This window comes from Aquarana catesbeiana, linkage group LG13, assembly GCF_042186555.1.
Source record: "Aquarana catesbeiana isolate 2022-GZ linkage group LG13, ASM4218655v1, whole genome shotgun sequence".
Classification (NCBI taxonomy): domain Eukaryota; kingdom Metazoa; phylum Chordata; class Amphibia; order Anura; family Ranidae; genus Aquarana; species Aquarana catesbeiana.
Window position 1 is genome coordinate 1,294,285 of NC_133336.1, and position 19,779 is coordinate 1,314,063.

The 19,779-nt window shown below is 49.0% G+C and overlaps 1 protein-coding gene across 4 annotated transcripts in view; it reads right to left on the bottom strand.

The window, feature by feature from the left end:
• Window positions 1-19,779, bottom strand: part of BEGAIN (brain enriched guanylate kinase associated) — a 239,830-nt gene that overhangs the window by 147,589 nt on the left and 72,462 nt on the right. For 2 of the 4 annotated variants that reach the window (XM_073610031.1, XM_073610034.1), the window contains exon 2: window positions 1,687-1,776. The exons of 1 other annotated variant lie outside the window; for it this stretch is intronic. In XM_073610031.1, coding sequence (XP_073466132.1) covers window positions 1,687-1,776 — 90 coding nt within the window. Of the gene's footprint in view, window positions 1-1,686; window positions 1,821-19,779 lie in introns of those variants that run through there. One more of the 4 variants, XM_073610030.1, reaches the window with a different exon arrangement.

Consider the following 19,779-nt stretch of genomic DNA (forward strand, 5'->3'; position numbering starts at 1 on the left):
TCTTGAATCATACCAGGCCACATGCCCTCAATGTGGGGGTGTGCTCTGGGGTAGGAGGGATCCCCCCAAAGCACCTTGTCCCCTGTTGATGAGGACAAAGGCCTCTTCCCCACAACCCTGGCTCGGTGGTTGTGGGGGTGCAGGGGGTGACTTATTGGAATCTGGCAGCACCCTTTAAGAAGGGGGCCCCCAAATCCCCCCCATGTTAATGAGTACCCCCAAATCCCCCCCCATGTTAATGAGTACCCCTACCCATTCACCAAAAAAGTATAAAAAGTAAATAAAAACACAACAGTTTTTGACAATTTCTTTATTAAAAAACAAAAAAATAAAATAAATAAATGTCCCCCGAAGTAGATCCATCATCAATCATGATGCCCGCCACGACCCGAAAAAAAAAAAAACAGTTCTGACAGTTCTTATTTACTAAAGGGTGTGGCCACTGGATGACATCATCGTGTGACCCCCTGCCCCCTTGTGACGCCATGGACCCAGCATGCCCCGGTCAATGACGTCACAAGGGGGCGGGGGACACCCAATGAAATAATTGGATGGCTCCGCCCCTTAGTTATTTAAGAACTGTCAGAGGGCGGAGCTGACACTTGGTGGGAGCCTTGGAGTGCGGAGCTTTTTTTGGGGTTTGGCAGCGGGAATCATGATTGACGATGGATTTACTTTACGGGGCATTTATTTTTTTGGGATCTTTTTTGTTCTTTAATAAAGGAATTGTCAAAAACTGCTGTTGTGTTTTTAATGACTTTTTCCACTTTTTTTGGTGAATATGTAGGGGTTCTTTGTACCCCTGACTCATTTATATGGGGGGGCGGGATCTGGGACTCCAGATTACAATAAGTCACCCTCCACACCCCCACAACCACCGAGCCAGGGTTGTGGGGAAGAGGCCATTGTCCCCATCAACAGGGGGAGAAGGTGCATTGGGGGGGGGAAGCCCCCTCTGCCCCAAAACACCCCCATGTTAAGGGTATGTGGCCTGGTACAGTTTGAGGAGGGGGCGCTCACTCGTCCCCCCCCCTTTCCTGGCCTGCCCGGCTGCATGCTCGGATAAGGGTCTGATATGGATTTGGGGGGGACGCCATTTTTTTTACCCTTAAAATCTATTGGATTGGGGGGGCGACCCCACACAATTTATTTTAAAGAATTTTCCAATGTTTACATTTCAGCTGTCAGAGGGGAAGACCGCTGGCAGCTGATCTGTTGTTAAGGACGCGGCGGACGGCTTCCCGACCTGATCCTTACCAACCAGCTATTCTTCACACAGAATTTGAATCGGTCCATCATTTTTCGACTGATCCAAATTCGAGTCTTTATTAAAATTTGGAATTTGTTAGAAAACGAATATACGAAACTAAACACATTTCAACAGAATTTGTTACTATTTCATTCAGAAATTCAGATACATCCAAATCTCCGAATAACCCAAATTTTCAGAATTTCTATTCGGATCCAAACGAATTGCACATGTCTATATCAGATGTCGAAGCCTGACCCCCCCCCCCCCCCCCCGCTGGTGCCCCCCCCAACATGTGAACTGATCTTATAGAAAGTGCCGGATTTCCCGGTTCGGCGTCCTTCAGTCTCTATTGTATGTATGGATAATAGGTGAAGAAAGTCCCTCTACTAGAGTCCTGGAATGACAGAAATACACAGAACATCACATGTAGTTACCTGTCCCAGAAGCTAGGAGAAGATTTGGCGTGACTGTCTTGGAGAATTTTAGGTTGCCATAGACAGGTGGGCACCCAGGAATTTCGTACCCTGCAGCATAAAGGATAAACCATGGCTAAATGTGGGACATACATAACAGATATCAGAACACCCTCAACTTCAACACTGTGCATGAGAACCTGTCATTTACACCCCACCGGGGGGAGGGGAGGGGGGGTACGGTCTTATTTTAGTATTAAGGTGCCTGAGCCATATAAAGGTTAAACTTGTCACAAAGCAGGGGGGCGATTCAGATGGAGTGTACATTGAAAATATGAGGAAGCAGAGGGCATCTCCAGAGAACATCGCATGTAAAGTGACCAGCAGATCCGGAGATATAAGCAGACAAAGATCTATGCCTCAAGGAAAAGTACAGCGTGGCCCCACCCCCTCCTGCTCCAAGCCTTCCTATTGGTCACTGAGGTTGCCCTTTATATTAGCAGGCCAATGGGAAGAAGCCTGGCCCTCACCCCTCCTGCTCCAAGCCTTTCTATTGGTCACTGAGGTTGCCCTTTATATTAGCAGGCCAATGGGAAGAAGCCTGGCCCTCACCCCTCCTGCTCCAAGCCTTTCTATTGGTCTCTGAGGTTGCCCTTTATATTAGCAGGCCAAAATGGAAGAAGCCTAGCCCTCACCCCCTCCTGCTCCAAGCCTTCCTACTGGTCACTGAGGTTGCCCTTTATATTAGCAGGCCAATGGGAAGACCTGAGAGGCAGGGCCAAGTCTGACTTTTGTAGAAAAAGAGGAGATTTTGACATAACTTCAGCTGCCCATATCTCTGCATCTTTTTTGACATGCAGTTTTTACTGAAAATGCAACTAAAAGGCAAAACTTATTTTTGTTTATTTTGGATGGTGTAAAGGGGGGGGGGGGGGGTTATAACCCTTGTCAGTTTTTATGCCATCTGTGTCCCATAAAGGTGATTTTCCTTCACTTCCTGTCCCATAGCCCAAACAGGAAGTGAGAAGAAATCCCTCCAAAAAAGGAGGGAATCCCTGGTTGTCACCAGAACTAGTGTCCCCATTGGAAGATTTCCCCTCTATTAGTGTTCTGGTGACAACTCCTAATTTGTGATTTTCTTTTACTTTCAATAATAATGGTAAGCAGAACAAGGAATTGCAATCATCAGGATAATTCTAGAGCTTCTGAAAATTCTATCACCAATTATTTCACATTCTGAAAGAAATCTGCAAAAGATGCGCCACAAACAAACAAAGCCACGGAGATTTCAAGCCCATCGAATAATAAAGCAGCGACACATGGCGGTCATTGGCGACCAACGTCAGCGTTTAGCGGGACGACAGGCTCAGCGTTCTGCATGTGACAGACATGGAACACACGCAGCATCGGGGTACAGAGATTACCGGCCTCTCCTATGGGTGAAGGAGGTTCTCAACCTGCAGTCCTAGGGGCCCTTTGGTCTATGAGGTGTGGCCCTTGGCCCTCAGCAGTCTGTAGTGGGAACATTGATCTCTATCAGGTTTATGTAACATCTCCCCAGCCTACAATGTATCCTGTCCATAGGCATGCTACGCTGCGCGCTTCCAGCACAGAGATCAGGATCTCATCGGTTGGGGCCCAGGACTCCCACTAACCATTTGGGGCCCGGGACTCCCACTAACCATTTGGGGCCCAGGACTCCCACTAACCATTTGGGGCCCAGGTCTCCCACTAACCATTTGGGGCCCGGGACTCCCACTAACCATTTGGGGCCCGGGACTCCCACTAACCATTTGGGGCCCGGGACTCCCACTAACCATTTGGGGCCCAGGACTCCCACTAACCATTTGGGGCCCGGGACTCCCACTAACCATTTGGGGCCCGGGACTCCCACTAACCATTTGGGGCCCGGGACTACCACTAACCATTTGGGGCCCGGGACTACCACTAACCATTTGGGGCCCGGGACTCCCACTAACCGTTGGGGCCCAGGACTCCCACTAACCGTTGGGGCCCGGGACTCCCACTAACCATTTGGGGCCCGGGACTCCCACTAACCATTTGGGGCCCGGGACTCCCACTAACCATTTGGGGCCCGGGACTACCACTAACCATTTGGGGCCCGGGACTACCACTAACCATTTGGGGCCCGGGACTCCCACTAACCGTTGGGGCCCAGGACTCCCACTAACCGTTGGGGCCCGGGACTCCCACTAACCATTGGGGCCCGGGACTCCCACTAACCATTGGGGCCCGCGACTTCCACTAACCATTGAGGCCCAGGACTCCCACTAACCATTGGGGCCCTGGACTCCCACTATCCATGAGGCCCGGGACTCCCACTAATCATTGGGGCCCGGGACTCCCACTATCCATGAGGCCCGGGACTCCCACTAACCATTGGGGCCCGGGACTCCCACTATCCATTGAGGCCCGGGACTCCCACTAACCATTTGGGGCCGGGACTTCCACTAACCATTGGGGCCCGGGACTCCCACTATCCATGAGGCCCGGGACTCCCACTAATCATTGGGGCCCGGGAATCCCACTATCCACGAGGCCCGGGACTCCCACTATCCACGAGGCCCGGGACTCCCACTATCCACGAGGCCCGGGAATCCCACTATCCACGAGGCCCGGGACTCCCACTATCCACGAGGTCCGGGAATCCCACTATCCACGAGGCCCGGGACTCCCACTATCCACGAGGCCCGGGACTCCCACTATCCACGAGGCCCGGGACTCCCACTATCCACGAGGCCCGGGACTCCCACTATCCACGAGGCCCGGGACTCCAGTTTCTTAGTCACCTGATCGCTGTGATAGCCTCTCATTGGCTATCGCAGTGATCAGTCAATCTGTGCAGCCCGCCCCCGTGTTTTTTCTCTTTTGAATAGAGACAAAGATACTTTGTATCAGGAGAGAGAGAGAGATGGAAACAAATAGAAGTATGTACAAAATAATTTAAAAAAATTAAAAACAAAATTAAAAACAGGGAGATCAAGGTGTGATGGAGGTCAGTGCCGGGTTAGTGTCAGGGTCAGTACACACTATATTACTAGATTACCCAAAGAAGAACCGCCCAACACCCCCCTCCCAGGTCAGTCGGTCGCACCCCCCCTCCCCCCCGTTGCTTGATCGTTAGCCCACCAGCCCCACACTTACCCCGTCTAAGTCGTGGTCAGCGCTTCCTCCTCCTCGGCCTCCCCTGCCTATTCTCCCCCTCCTCGGCGGCCAATATGATCGCTTCTCCTGTCGGCCAATTGGGTCTCAGGACCCTCTTCCTAATTAGCTGGGAGAAGAATCGGAAGACAATAACGAATATTAATTCGCTATGGTCACACAACTGGGTGGGCTCAGAGTGCACCCCGAGCCCACCCTTTTATGAAGCCAGTTAGAGCCTCTGGCTTTAATCACATGCTTCTAAAAAAAAAAAAACCCACTGGAATCCATGCGTCCGGCACCCTGCATGGAGATCAGGGGCCGGGCGCATGGATTAGGGGGACGGCACCAGTGCACAAAGCAAGGTCCATAAAGACATGGATGAGCGAGTTTGGGGTGGAGGAACTTGACTGTACTGCACAGAGTCCTGACCTCAACCCCACAGAACACCTTTGGGATAAATTAGAGTGGAGACTGTGAGCCAGGCCTTCTCATCCAACATCAGTGCCTGACCTCACAAATGCTCTTCTGGAAGAACGGTCAAACATTCCCATAGACACCCTCCTAAACCTTGTGGACGTCCTTCCCAGAAGAGGTGAAGCTGTTATAGCTGCAAAGGGGAGGAGCCAACTCAATATTGAATCCTACGGACTAAGACTGGGATGTCACTAAGGTTGGGTTCACACTGCCGTATGGAGCGGCTCACATCGGGGGTCCGGTGTGTCCCCATTCAACGTTTCAGGTCCGATTTCAGTCCGAATTTGGACCTGAACAAGGACCAGAAGACACACAGGACTCCTGTGCAATTCGCCCTGCGGCTAGGATTGCACCTCATCCCCTTAATCCGGAACACATCTGAATTACTCGGGTTCTGAGGACAATTTAATGCAGATGAGGCCCCAAGTGAGTTTAATTAGCACCTTAATCAGCCACAGAACCCGAGTAATTAATGGGTGTCCTGGATTAAAGGAATGATGTGGCAACTCTACCTGCACCCACTGGAGATGTGTGAAGTTCTCCATAGAGAGCTCCATGAAGAGCCAATCGCAATCTCCTGACATGCCAATTGGATGCAGGGAAACCCTCATCCAATCCGCAATTGTCTGAACTCAGCCGTGTAAAGGCAGGTGTCCCAATACTTTTGGTAATAAAGTGTATTTTGAGTAGAATTATTATTTTTTAAACATTTTTTAAATTAATGTCTGTGTGGGGTTGGAAGCTCTTAAATCTAAATGGACGCTGGACTAGGGTTGCCACATCATCCCTTTAATACAGGACACACAATAATTACACAGGTTCTGTGGATGATTAGGGTGGTAATTAAACTCATTTGTTGCCTTATCTGCATTAAATCGTCCTCAGAACCCGAGTAATTCATATGTGTCCTGGATTAAAGGGATGATGTGGCCACCCTACGCTGGACGTCCCTGACATGGATAATGAAGGGTGGGAAGAGACATGGGAATGTGAATTTTTAGAGCTGGTTTCCGGAAGGGACAGGTGGATTGAGTACAAACTCCTACATGGGATGTCCCTCACGGCTGTGCGTTTACACAGAATATATCCCTCCGTTCCTGCAGAGTGTTGGTCATGTGCGGCGCACTCAGCAGACTTTCTCCACGTATTCTGGCAATGCCCTAATATTGAGATATTCTGGGAAGCGGTGGTCTCGGTCATACACTCTGTGACCACCATTCATGTGGCCCGGACAGTGGTGGTTTGTTGGTTGGGTTTGGTGGACGGTAATGTATGACGAGTTGTAGATATAATAACTTTTAGCAGAGGGTTCCCTGAGACAAGAAAGTTATTTCAAAGATTCCTCTGGGTGGAACACACTGAGGCTGGTGAAGAGATACCGGATGTATGGTTTTGCCAAGCAGTCAGCCCATATCTCCTGAGGACCCGGCTTCCATGTAGTGCTCGGTGTCCATGGGTGGTCATCCTTGGCAGTGCCTACATTATAATTGGGTATCTTCTCCTCACCAGCCCTCTTTATAATGGAATCAATGTTATAAACTTTGCCCGGGCTCAGTTCCCTGTCCTTTCCCAATAATCCACCTAAAGAAGCCAATCCTAGCGCAGTACATATGTAAAAATGTATGAAAATGTTACATTAGGATACAGAAGATCACAAGATACGTTTCATTTTAGATTGTAAGCGCTGAGGAGCAAAACCCTCCTGGATTGGATTGTAACTCTCTGGTCTCGTTTAATAAAGTGCTGAGCAAACTGTTGGCTATAAATAAATCCTGTGCAATAATAATAATAAAAAGGGATCCAAATTCATTGGCAAAGTGTCCCTGAAAGTTTAAAATGTTGAAGACTTTTCTAGTTTGGTGATCGGTTTTCTTTTGTAATCGATGGATTTGTGTTTTACAGAATCTAACAGACGTTTAAGAAGGTTTACGAAGGTAAAGCCCAAGTCTTTTATTATGAATTTTATTATTAGGAATATTCGCTGTTGTAACACTGATCCTCAATCCAGCTAATCAGAAGAGGGTGTGAGACCTGTTTTCTGATTGGCCGAAAAGAAAAGACTCGCCAAGAAGGAGGGAGGAAACGGAAGCTGCCGCCGCCGCTGCCGTGGAGACCCGTGGAAGACAGGGGAACGGGAGGCCGCCGCCGAGCATGGGAAGCCGCGATGCGGTAAGTGCGACCGACTATCCCACCGACCGGCCGCCACTGCTGGATACACACTATACAACTTTTGTTGTTCGATTCCCTTTAGATTTACCGTCAACTATGTAGTGCAAGGACCTGCCTGATTCCATACAACTTGAAAATGTTTAGGTTTGACCTCATATTATATGGTTTTGGTAAATCTAAAGGAAAAAAATCTAAAGAAAATTGTATAGCGTGTATCCAGCTTTAGGAACTCTGTCTGTAGGGCCCAGTCTGTGAGGTAGGGATGTTATACAAAGTTAGTAGGGGGTTTGTAGATATAGTAAAGTGGGGACACTTAAGAAAATGCTTGGAGAACAAGCTTCAACAGATACTTCAAGGGTTTGGGATACTTCAAGGGTTTGGTAAGTTTCTAGGGATAGACAGAAAACTGGATCTTCTTCAACAAAGATATTAAAGAGAGAACACATGAGAAGAGAAAGGCATCCAGAGGGATGAGGAAGCCAGAATAGAAAAAAAGAGATGTTCAGGGTTTGGTTAGGTGTGTAAGGTGGTGCTGGACTTGAGGAGTAAAAGGTGGTAGTGGACCCATAGTATAAGTAACCTAAGTTAGATTGATTTTGCTCACAGTATGAGCAGAGAACGATTCACAGCAGGAATCTGGCTCAATCTGGGTTTTTTTCCTGGCTCTCTTGGCCTTCTTCACTCGGGCTTCAGCTTGTAAAAGAACAACACGTAACAACAAGCTTTTATGAAGCATCAATTATCTCCACCAGCTTCAAGCAGCTTTGCTAATGGTTTTAAAGCCCCTTTATCTCTGGTTTGGAGATGGTAATCATGGATCCCAATGGGAGTGGAAGCTGCTAGCAGGAAGCTTCAGTAAACTTTGCTTGTGGAATCCTCTGCTCCCATTACATCTGCATTGAATATCTTTCAACTGGACCCGAAGGGTGCTTTACACAACAAAGTTGTCTGAAACTTGCTAAAAGTTTTGCTTTGCTTAGGAAAAGATTGCTGTACACACGGCTCCTATACAAGTTTTATACCCACCCTGGAGGGGTTTCTTTATCCTGAGTCTGATATGTGGCTGTGAGCCAAAAGCTGGATGGTAGTTGGTTGGTTAGAAGGAGTGAAATGAAAGGGATATGTGGATCAGATGTTCATGGTGGATGAACTGTTCATCCTCAAGGTGAAGATTCACTCATTGAACCCTACAGACCCCTTACCAGGACACTTTCTTCTCATGCAGCATGCAATGGGTTCCCGCCATCCTCCTCCAGTCACAGAGTCCCCATCTGGAGCACCACCACCTATTATGGCTGACTTACTGAAGACCTTAAAACGCTTTCTATGAAGAGTGACCTTCTAAGGCTGTCTTCACATCAACAGAAAATGACCAACTTGCCGATTGACCATGTAGAGGCCACTGAAGAGGAGATGGCTGCAATCTTCCTAAAAAGACGAGCAGGAGAGGAACCTGTCCCCCATAAGAGGGATTTAGGTGGATCAAATGTTCATGGTAGATGGACTGTTCGTGCCTCAAGGTAAAGATTCACTGATCGAGCCCTATAGACCCCTTACCAGGACATTTTTGTTCTCATGCAGCATAAAGTGCCCCCCCCCCCCCCACATTTTCCTCCAGTCACAGATTCCCCAACTATCAGGGTTGACTTACTGAAGACCAAAAAACACCATCTATGATGCGTGACCTCCACCTACACTTCTACAAAAGATGGCCACCTTGTCTATTGGACCAAATAAAGGCCACAGAAGAGGAGATGGGAGGCCACACTCTTCCTGAAGGCTGGAGGAGGGGAACCTGTGTATCCTATGGATGGATGTGACAGGCGGGCAATGTGAACGATGAACAAGGTCTTAAGGCACAAAGACATGATTTGTACTTAGACCCAGCATGGCACTTGGCGTTCTGTCTCCCCCGCATTCAGTGTGAAGCCATCCCCCGGTGAGAGGTACAATTGAACAGAATTCCTTATCACCACCGCTACGTCTGTTCCAGAGCTACGTACACGTTATAAATAAATACAACGAAGGGCGAAATTTAAGCCTCATTCTCTTTCTTTTCCCCTCGTCGGCAGAAAAGTTGAGTTAGAATGTGAGCGCTCAGAGTCTGTAATCACACAATGGATGCCGGTGACTGGAGATCTGCGTGAGGCCTCCTGGCTGCCATAGGCGGCTGTCAGCTGTCACCGGCAGAGATGAATGTGAGGCTCGGCACGGCTCTGTCAGGTAATGATCCCGGCGTGTTGAGTGAGTTATTATGAGGCACAGGTGCCACCGCTGCTCCCAGAATGCTGAGCCAGCTGAAAGTTAAGGAGCTGAGCTCTCCATGGAAGTCATCAGAGACTATAGAAGAACGTGGGCGTTATTAGACACAAGACCACCTTCATTATAAAGACTGCTGTGCTCATTTCTATATATTAAGGAACTCGGCTCTCCGTGGAAGTCATCAGTGACTATAGAAGAAAGTAGGCATCAGGGCCGGATCTAGATTGTCTGATGTGGGAGTGCAGTAAAAAATGTCAGGGGGTCAGAGAATGCGAGGTCAGCAGGGCAGTGTACAGGGGGTCAGTAGGGCAGAGGATAGGGGTCAGCAGGGCAGTGTATAGGAGTCAGTATAGCAGTGTATAGGAGTCAGTATAGCAGTGTACAGGGTGTCAGCAGGGCACTGTATAGGAGTCAGTATGGCAGTGTACAGGGGGTCAGCAGGGCACTGTATAGGAGTCAGTATGGCAGTGTACAGGGGGTCAGCAGGGCACTGTATAGGAGTCAGTATGGCAGTGTACAGGGGGTCAGCAGAGGAGTATACAAGAGTCAGTATGGCAGTGTACAGGGGGTCAGCAGGGCACTGCATAGGAGTCAGTATGGCAGTGTACAGAGGGTCAGCAGGGCAGTGTATAGGAGTCAGTATGGCAGTGTACAGGGGGTCAGCAGGGCAATGTATAGGAGTCATTATGGCAGTGTACAGGGGGTCAGCAGGGCAATGTATAGGAGTCAGTATGGCAGTGTACAGGGGGTCAGCAGGGCGCTGTATAGGAGTCAGTATGGCAGTGTACAGGGGGTCAGCAGGGCAGTGTATAGGAGTCAGTATGGCAGTGTACAGGGGGTCAGCAGGGCACTGTATAGGAGTCAGTATGGCAGTGTAGAAGGGGTCAGCAGGGCACTGTATAGGAGTCAGTATGGCAGTGTACAGGGGGTCAGCAGGGCAATGTATAGGAGTCAGTATGGCAGTGTACAGGGGGTCAGCAGGGCACTGTATAGGAGTCAGTATGGCAATGTACAGGGGGTCAGCAGGGCAATGTATAGGAGTCAGTATGGCAGTGTACAGGGGATCAGCAGGGCGCTGTATAGGAGTCAGTATGGCAGTGTACAAGGGATCAGCAGGGCAATGTATAGGAGTCAGTATGGCAGTGTACAGGGGGTCAGCAGGGCACTGTATAGGAGTCAGTATGGCAATGTACAGGGGGTCAGCAGGGCAATGTATAGGAGTCAGTATGGCAATGTACAGGGGGTCAGCAGGGCAATGTATAGGAGTCAGTATGGCAGTGTACAGGGGGTCAGCAGGGCAATGTATAGGAGTCAGTATGGCAGTGTACAAGGGGTCAGCAGGGCAATGTATAGGAGTCAGTATGGCAGTGTACAGGGGGTCAGCAGGGCAATGTATAGGAGTCAGTATGGCAGTGTACAAGGGGTCAGCAGGGCAATGTATAAGAGTCAGTATGGCAGTGTACAGGGGGTCAGCAGGGCACTGTATAGGAGTCAGTATGGCAATGTACAGGGGGTCAGCAGGGCAATGTATAGGAGTCAGTATGGCAGTGTACAGGGGGTCAGCAGGGTGCTGTATAGGAGTCAGTATGGCAGTGTACAAGGGGTCAGCAGGGCAATGTATAGGAGTCAGTATGGCAGTGTACAGGGGGTCAGCAGGGTGCTGTATAGGAGTCAGTATGGCAGTGTACAGAGGGTCAGCAGGGCAATGTATAGGAGTCAGTATGGCAGTGTACAGGGGGTCAGCAGGGCAGTGTATAGGAGTCAGTATGGCAGTGTACAGGGGGTCAGCAGGGCAGTGTATAGGAGTCAGTATGGCAGTGTACAGGGGGTCAGCAGGGCACTGTATAGGAGTCAGTATGGCAGTGTAGAAGGGGTCAGCAGGGCACTGTATAGGAGTCAGTATGGCAGTGTACAGGGGGTCAGCAGGGCAATGTATAGGAGTCAGTATGGCAGTGTACAGGGGGTCAGCAGGGCACTGTATAGGAGTCAGTATGGCAATGTACAGGGGGTCAGCAGGGCAATGTATAGGAGTCAGTATGGCAGTGTACAGGGGATCAGCAGGGCGCTGTATAGGAGTCAGTATGGCAGTGTACAAGGGGTCAGCAGGGCAATGTATAGGAGTCAGTATGGCAGTGTACAGGGGGTCAGCAGGGCACTGTATAGGAGTCAGTATGGCAATGTACAGGGGGTCAGCAGGGCAATGTATAGGAGTCAGTATGGCAATGTACAGGGGGTCAGCAGGGTAATGTATAGGAGTCAGTATGGCAGTGTACAGGGGGTCAGCAGGGCGCTGTATAGGAGTCAGTATGGCAGTGTACAGGGGGTCAGCAGGGCAATGTATAGGAGTCAGTATGGCAGTGTACAAGGGGTCAGCAGGGCAATGTATAGGAGTCAGTATGGCAGTGTACAGGGGGTCAGCAGGGCAATGTATAGGAGTCAGTATGGCAGTGTACAGGGGGTCAGCAGGGCAATGTATAGGAGTCAGTATGGCAGTGTACAGGGGGTCAGCAGGGCACTGTATAGGAGTCAGTATGGCAATGTACAGGGGGTCAGCAGGGCAATGTATAGGAGTCAGTATGGCAGTGTACAGGGGGTCAGCAGGGTGCTGTATAGGAGTCAGTATGGCAGTGTACAAGGGGTCAGCAGGGCAATGTATAAGAGTCAGTATGGCAGTGTACAGGGGGTCAGCAGGGCACTGTATAGGAGTCAGTATGGCAATGTACAGGGGGTCAGCAGGGCAATGTATAGGAGTCAGTATGGCAGTGTACAGGGGGTCAGCGGGGTGCTGTATAGGAGTCAGTATGGCAGTGTACAGGGGGTCAGCGGGGTGCTGTATAGGAGTCAGTATGGCAGTGTACAGGGGTCAGCAGGGCAGTGTATAGGAGTCAGTATGGCAGTGTACAGGGGGTCAGCAGGGCGCTGTATAGGAGTCAGTGAGACAGTGTACAGCGGGGCAGAGGACAGCAGGGAAGTATGTGGGGGGTCAGCTAGGTATTGTACAAGAGCTAGTATGGCAGTGTACAGGGGGGTCTGCAGTCCAATCTAGCGATCCTGTGTCATCTTCTGCATGGAGGAGCACTGTTCTGATAGGAGGAGGAGAGCACAGCCCGCACCTCCACCTGGCTCTCTCCTTCCTGACTCACCAGGCTGTCCCCCTTTGTCCCAGCTTTGAGTGCCGGGATGGGGGGGGGCTCAGCAGGCCAGGTACAATGTCTATGGGGGGGCCAGCCTGGGAAAGCACAACTGAAATTTGCCCCACCCCCGCACCCTCCTAGATCCAGCCATGGTAAGCATTATTAGACAGAAGATGATTATTATAAGGACGGCTAAGTTCATTTATAAATATGTTCTATAGAATAATCTGTCTACAAGGAACAAAAAACACCCAGTAAAGTATCTAAATGTATCCAGTGTTTATATGTATCAAAGTTTGGACAGAGTGGTGGTGGTGGGGGGTTAGAGCCTCTGTCAGATATTTATGGCCTTCTGTGTTCTGGCTTGAGAGAATAATGATGAGAAATATGAAATGTTACAGATGGAGGGGTGGAAATGTTCAAATGGTGGCACATTATGGTGACAACCAAGAGTATTCCTCACACTTCCTGTTGGGCACTGAGGTATCATGTGAGGTGGGGGAGGGGGGGGGGCACCACAAGGAGATTGGAGGGGAAGGGATTTGGGTTGTAAAGGGGGAATTTGAGGGGTAGTAGGTGGTAAGTATTGTTCTAGGAAGGGGAAATGGGGGGGGGGGAGTGTTCTAAGAGGGGTGATTTAAGGGGGATTTGTGGAGGGATGCGGGGAAGATTTGTGCTAGGAGGGGGGATTGGGGGGGGGATATGTGCAGGGGGGGGATTTAGAATGGATATATCAGAAGATGTAGACTCAGAGGAGACATTTTATGGGTAGAGGAATGATTTGGAGGGGAGGGGGGTCAAATAGCTCTGCTGGAGGGGGGGGGGGATTTGTACTGGGAGGAGGGGGAATTTATGATTAGGGGTAATCATGCAGATTAGTGCTGTTTTTTGGGGGGTATTTTTGTTCACATATAATGCTCATACATCTTTAAAGGGGGGTGGTGGCGCAGTTTGGCATGTTCGCCCTCGGCTATAGGTGACCTTGTCCCGGCACTGCACGGTGGTCAATATTGTGAATGTGACCCCAGCATGGGATAAGTTGGGGGTTCCCCTATAAATGAAGCTGATTTTGTCTGAAGGTTTATCCTGCGATCTCCTCATTGAAGAGCAATCACTGGAGGTTTAGACATATTAGACCTCCCCGGGGCAGCAGGAAAATAAGAAATCCTTAAGGGCAGATGGCAAAATCCAACTTCCTGCGGTATGACAAGAGAGGCGCGCTGATTTAACAAGAACGCTATTAGAAGAAGGCGAGCGATAAATAATGCAGAACACGGGCAGCTGGAGGCTGCAGAATTAGCAATGCAAAGTATTCATATGTGAGCCAAACTCAGTGTGACTCCAGGATAATAGAACCGAGGATCCGAAATACCCACCAAGGTGAAGGAGGACCTCGGCATAGATAACCCTGCTTCTCACTGCTGCCTGCTAAGAGCCGGTTCACACGGGGGCGACTTGTCAGGCAACCTAGCCGCCTGCCAAGTCGCCTCCTGTTCTGTACAATGGAACCGTTCTAATCGGAGCGACGCAAGTCGCTCCGACTTAGAAGAAAGGTTCCTGTACTACTTTGGGGGCGACTTGCATAGACTTCTATACAGAAGTCGTCTTGCAAGTCGCCGCGGCAGTCGTGTGAGGCGACCTGCAAGTCGTGCCGCTTCTAATGTGAACCGGCGCTAAATCTTCACTAGAATATATCAATGGAAGTCAAATATATCCAGAATATCACTGAGAATGCAGCCTATCCAATCACTAGAGAGCAATGACATCACTGAGAATGCAGTCTACAGTATCTGACAAAAGTCAGTACACCCCTAAGTGAAAATCTCTAAATTGGGCCCAAAGTGTCAATATTTTGTGTGGCCACCATTATTTTCCAGCACTGCCTTAACCCTCTTGGACATGGAGGTCACCAGAGCTTCACAGGTTGTCACTGGAGTCCTCTTCCCCTCCTCCATGATGACATCACAGAGCTGGTGGATGTTAGAGACCTTGTGCTCCTCCACCTTCCGTTTGAGGATGTCCCACAGATGATCAATAGGGTTTAGGTCTGGAGACATGCTTGGCCAGTCCATCACCTTTACCCTCAGCTTCTTTAGCAAGGCAGTGGTGGTCTTGGAGGTGTGTTTGGGGTGGTTATCATGTTGGAATACTGCCCTGCGGCCCAGTCTCTGAAGGGAGGGGATCATGCTCTGCTTCAGTATGTCACAGTACATGTTGGCATTCATGGTCCCCTCAATGATCTGTAGCCCCCCAGTGTCGGCAGCACTCATGCAGCCCCAGACCATGACACTCCCACCACCATGCTTGACTGTAGACAAGACACACTTGTCTTTGTCCTCCTCACCTGGTTGCCCCCACACACGCTTGTCACCATCTGAACCAAATACGTTTATCTTGGTCTCATCAGACCACAGGACATGGTTCCAGTAATCCATGTCCTTAGTCTGCTTGTCTTCAGCAAACTGTTTGTGGACTTTCTTGTACATCATCTTTAGAAGAGGCTTCCTTCTGGGACGACAGCCATGCAGACCAATTTGATGCAGTGTGCGGCGTATGGTCTGATCACTGACAGGCTGACCCCCCACCCCTACAACCTCTGCAGCAATGCTGGCAGCACTCATACGTCTATTTCCCAAAGACAACCTCTGGATATGACGCTGATCACGTGACCTCAACTTCTTTGGTGGACCATGGTGAGGCCTGTTCTGAGTGGAACCTGTCCTGTTATACCGCTGTATGGTCTTGGCCACCGTGCTGCAGATCAGTATCAGGGTCTTGGCAATCTTCTTATAGCCTAGGCCATCTTTATGTAGAGCAACAATTCTTTTTTTTTCAGATCCTCAGAGAGTTCTTTGTTATGAGGTGCCATGTTGAACTTCCAGTGACCAGTATGAGAGAGTGAGAGCGATAACACCAAATTTAACACACCTGCTCCCCATTCACACCTGAGACCTTGTAACACTAACGAGTCACATGACACCGGGGAGGGAAAATGGCTAATTGGGCCCAATTTGGAGATTTTCACTTAGGGGTGTACTGACTTTTGTTGCCAGCGGTTTAGACATTAATGGCTGTGTGTTGAGTTATTTTGAGGGGACAGTAAATTTACACTGTTATACAAGCTGTACACTCACTACTTTACATTGTAGACAAGTGTCATTTCTTCAGTGTTGTCACATGAAAAGATAGAAGAAAAGATTTACACAAATGTCACTGAGGGGTGTACTTACTTTTGTCAGATACTTTATGTACATACAGACGTGTATTTTGTTCGGTGCCGTCCGCCATCCAGGGAAGGGCCCCTCCTCACCTCCGCACAGCGGAAACCATCGTTCTCTATGACATTCGATGTAAAGTCGTCTTTGAAATGCGTGGTTCAGGTAAAACAAACGCTCCCAGAAATGCCGATGTGGAAATTTATTCACAGCAGGAAACGAGAAGATATTTGTCACTTCGGAGCAGCTGTGATCTTCCCGGATATCGGGCGCTGTGTGAAACGTGGGTTGGGGGTCATACAAACAGAATATGGAGAGGAGATTGTATGTTTTATGGAGAGAGGTGGGAGGGAGATATCTGAGTATTACATAAGATCAGCCGGTGGTCGGATCGCTTCCCTCCTGAGTGCTGAGTCTGCAGATTTTGGGCTGCTATCTGGATTTTAGGTCAATGCAGGACTCAGCGCTGCTCGAGGTGTGTGAGGTCTCTTCATTGGAGTCTTCACCGAAGAGGTCACATATTGAAGATTATTAGTCCTTGTGTCAGGACGCCCATGTGCAAAAACAAAATGCTGGCCACACACTATACAAAAAATTGTTCAAACCCATTTTTAAAAAACGAACATTCGGCCGTGAGAGCAAACGATAGTGCCGCCATGTAATGACCGATAAATCGTTCAATAGACATAAATTAATCCATTTTTTGTTTATTTTTTCACATATATCTAGTGCAAGCAGTTTAGACGGGGAACACATTAACCTTTCAATTTATCGTTTGTTTGGCAGAAAATTTCCAAACTTATCCTACGTTTTTTTGACTAAAAACGTCCCAACCGATTACCAATTTGTACCCATTAACTGGCCGAAAAACGAACAAACTGTCTAAATGACCGAATTTCAGCCAATTTTTCGTATAGTGCACGGCCAGCAAAAAAGACTAGGAACTCCCAGCAGAATTCTGTGTGGACACGCCCATTTCTGAAACACATTCAGGCGCATTGCAGAGACATCTGAATGTACAGGTGAGCACAATTCCAGATCTGGCACCAAACACTCTTTGGCTTTGGCTTCTGACCACTTCGTCATCTCCATTCCTACTGACCACCTGTGTATGACCTTATCTTGGCTCCCGAACATCACTCTCCCATCTCCATTAGTACTGACCACCTGTGTATGACCTATGGCTTGGCTTCCAACCATAACTCTCTGATCTCCATCCAACTGACCACTTGTGTATGACCTTGGCTTGACTCCCAACCATCACTCTCATCCTATTCGTACTGACCACCTGTGTATGAACTTGGCTTGGCTCCCGACCATCACTCTACCATGTCCATTACTACTGACCACCTGTATATACCCTTGGTTTGGCTTCCAACCATGACTCTCTCATCTCCATCCTACTGACCACCTGTGTATAACCTTGGCTTAGCTTCCAACCATGACTCTCATCTTAATCCTACTGATCACCTGTATATGAACTTGTCTTGGCTCGCGACCGTGACTCTCATCTCCATCCTACTGACCACCTGTGTGAGATGACCTTGGCTTGCCTCCCAGCCATGACTCTCATCTCCATTCCTACTGACCACCTATGTAAGACCTTGGTCCTATCCTGCATCATCTCTGCCTATGGTCTGTGTCAGCATTCCCCCAGCGGCTGGGCCCAACCTGCTCCTCTTCAATGTCTCTCCATGATCCCTCTGAGGCTCCCATCTCCTGCCTAGAGAGCCACCCTGCTGACCACCTCCATGAGGAACCAATAATGAACTGAGCCTTCGGCACCCGCACCACTTTGTGGCCTGCACTCCCTGTCACCACCTCCAAGGGCGTTCAGACCAGAGCTGCAAGGGAAGCCCTCACATCACTTTGGCCTCTAACTAGGTACATGCCACCTTGAATGTGTTGGCTGCATTTGTTTTTTCTTTTTCAGGCTAAGAACATTGTCATCATATACAGAAAAAAAATAGTTGACCCTGCCAGAAATGACGTGTCCTTATCACTTCCTGTGAGTTGTGATGAAATCACAAACTGTTTTCTTCACTCTGAACTATATAATGTAAACTTCTAATCTCCCCCCCCCCCCCCCCCATTTAATGGACATGGAGAGGAAGATGTGTTTGTAGTCTGAATCGGGAGAGCAGCCTCGGGTGACAACCATGGTTCCCTCCATAGATATAGTGATGTGGGCGTTGTCACCCTAGGACAGAAAATGCTTTATTTGCAGGATTATGGGGTAAAAATAAAGGAAAAAAAATCCTGCAACAAGAAAACTAATGCAGCCAGCTCATGTAAGGATTGCTAAGTGGAGTTGTATTAAAATGTTGTTGTTGGTCCAGCACATATCTGGTCCCCCCCCCGACCGAGCGGATACAGCACCTGAGAACTGTTCCTGATCTCCCATAATGATGAAGAGCGGTAATAACCACCCAGGTTTACGGATCTCTTTATGAAATCAATGCGTTTGTTCTGGCACCTCATCAGAGTGCCATCATTAAGATGATGTATTGCCCGGGAACGCCGCGCTCTCCCGGCTTACCATCCGCCGCCACCTCTCCCAGGCTGGAGATTCATGATGTAGATTGAGTCATCAATAGTTAATGAGGGAACTATGGGAACACCTGCCATGTCGTACTCACAGAATCCACTGAGGGACTAGGAATGGGACTAACACACCTATCAATACAACCCTATTATCATCGAATGTTACTCTGTATCCACTCAGTTCAATGGAGCTTCAGTACGTTATCAGTGAACGGTGCAGTCTGGTCATAAAATACAGTCTAGTGGTCGGTGAGATGTCCCACTTGTAGATCAGATCTGTCCGTCATCTTATCTCCATCCGGTCTTTGCTGCTATTATTCCTGTCGCAGTGTCCCCTCCCCTGTGCCTCCTGACTGGTGCCTGAACTCTGCTGCCAAGGGCTCATTCACACCATACAGTTGTGTAAATGCATGTGTTTGCCCATTAACTTCAATGGGTTGCCCTATGAGCGCAAGACAACCAAAAATATAGCGCAGGCACAATTTTTAAAATTGCGCCGCACCAAACCGCATAGTACCGCAGTGCAGTCTGATAGGTGTAAATAAAGATGTGTGGGGGTGCCATTAGGGATCAATGGCACCCACGAGCCTCCGCAGAAGGCAGTGTGTTTTCATGCGGGAAAACGCGCAATTTTGCACACTGCACCCATCCCATTGTGAACAAACTCTAAGTTCTGCCCTGCTCAGATACCAGCAGATATCTCATACCATGTATACTAAGTGTAGGTTTTATAGATGAATAGATGGAAACGAAGGACAGACAGACATTTCAGGTATGGAGACACTGCAACTTACATTCATATAAAATCCAATGGACTCATCCTGACAGCTCCTCTGGTGCCTCCCCCTGGACTTGAAGATTGTAAAAACTTCCAGAGCTAGTGGGTGGAGGTTAGGAGGAGCTGTTTGGAACACTTATGAGGGCCTCAGCCAATCCCCAGTAAAGGGCCGGCAGGGGGCAGGCCACCTCATAGATGGGCATGATTTATACCATCAGAAGAGGAGTCAAATATGGAGATGTAGTGCTGTGGCCCTCAAGGGTTAACCCTTGTGTAGCGCTACCCCCACAGGAGCCGCTTAAGTATGTTTGTTGTGTACTCTGCCTCTCAACCCCAATAACAGTCTCTGCCCCTCTTGGCACACCTGGTAATA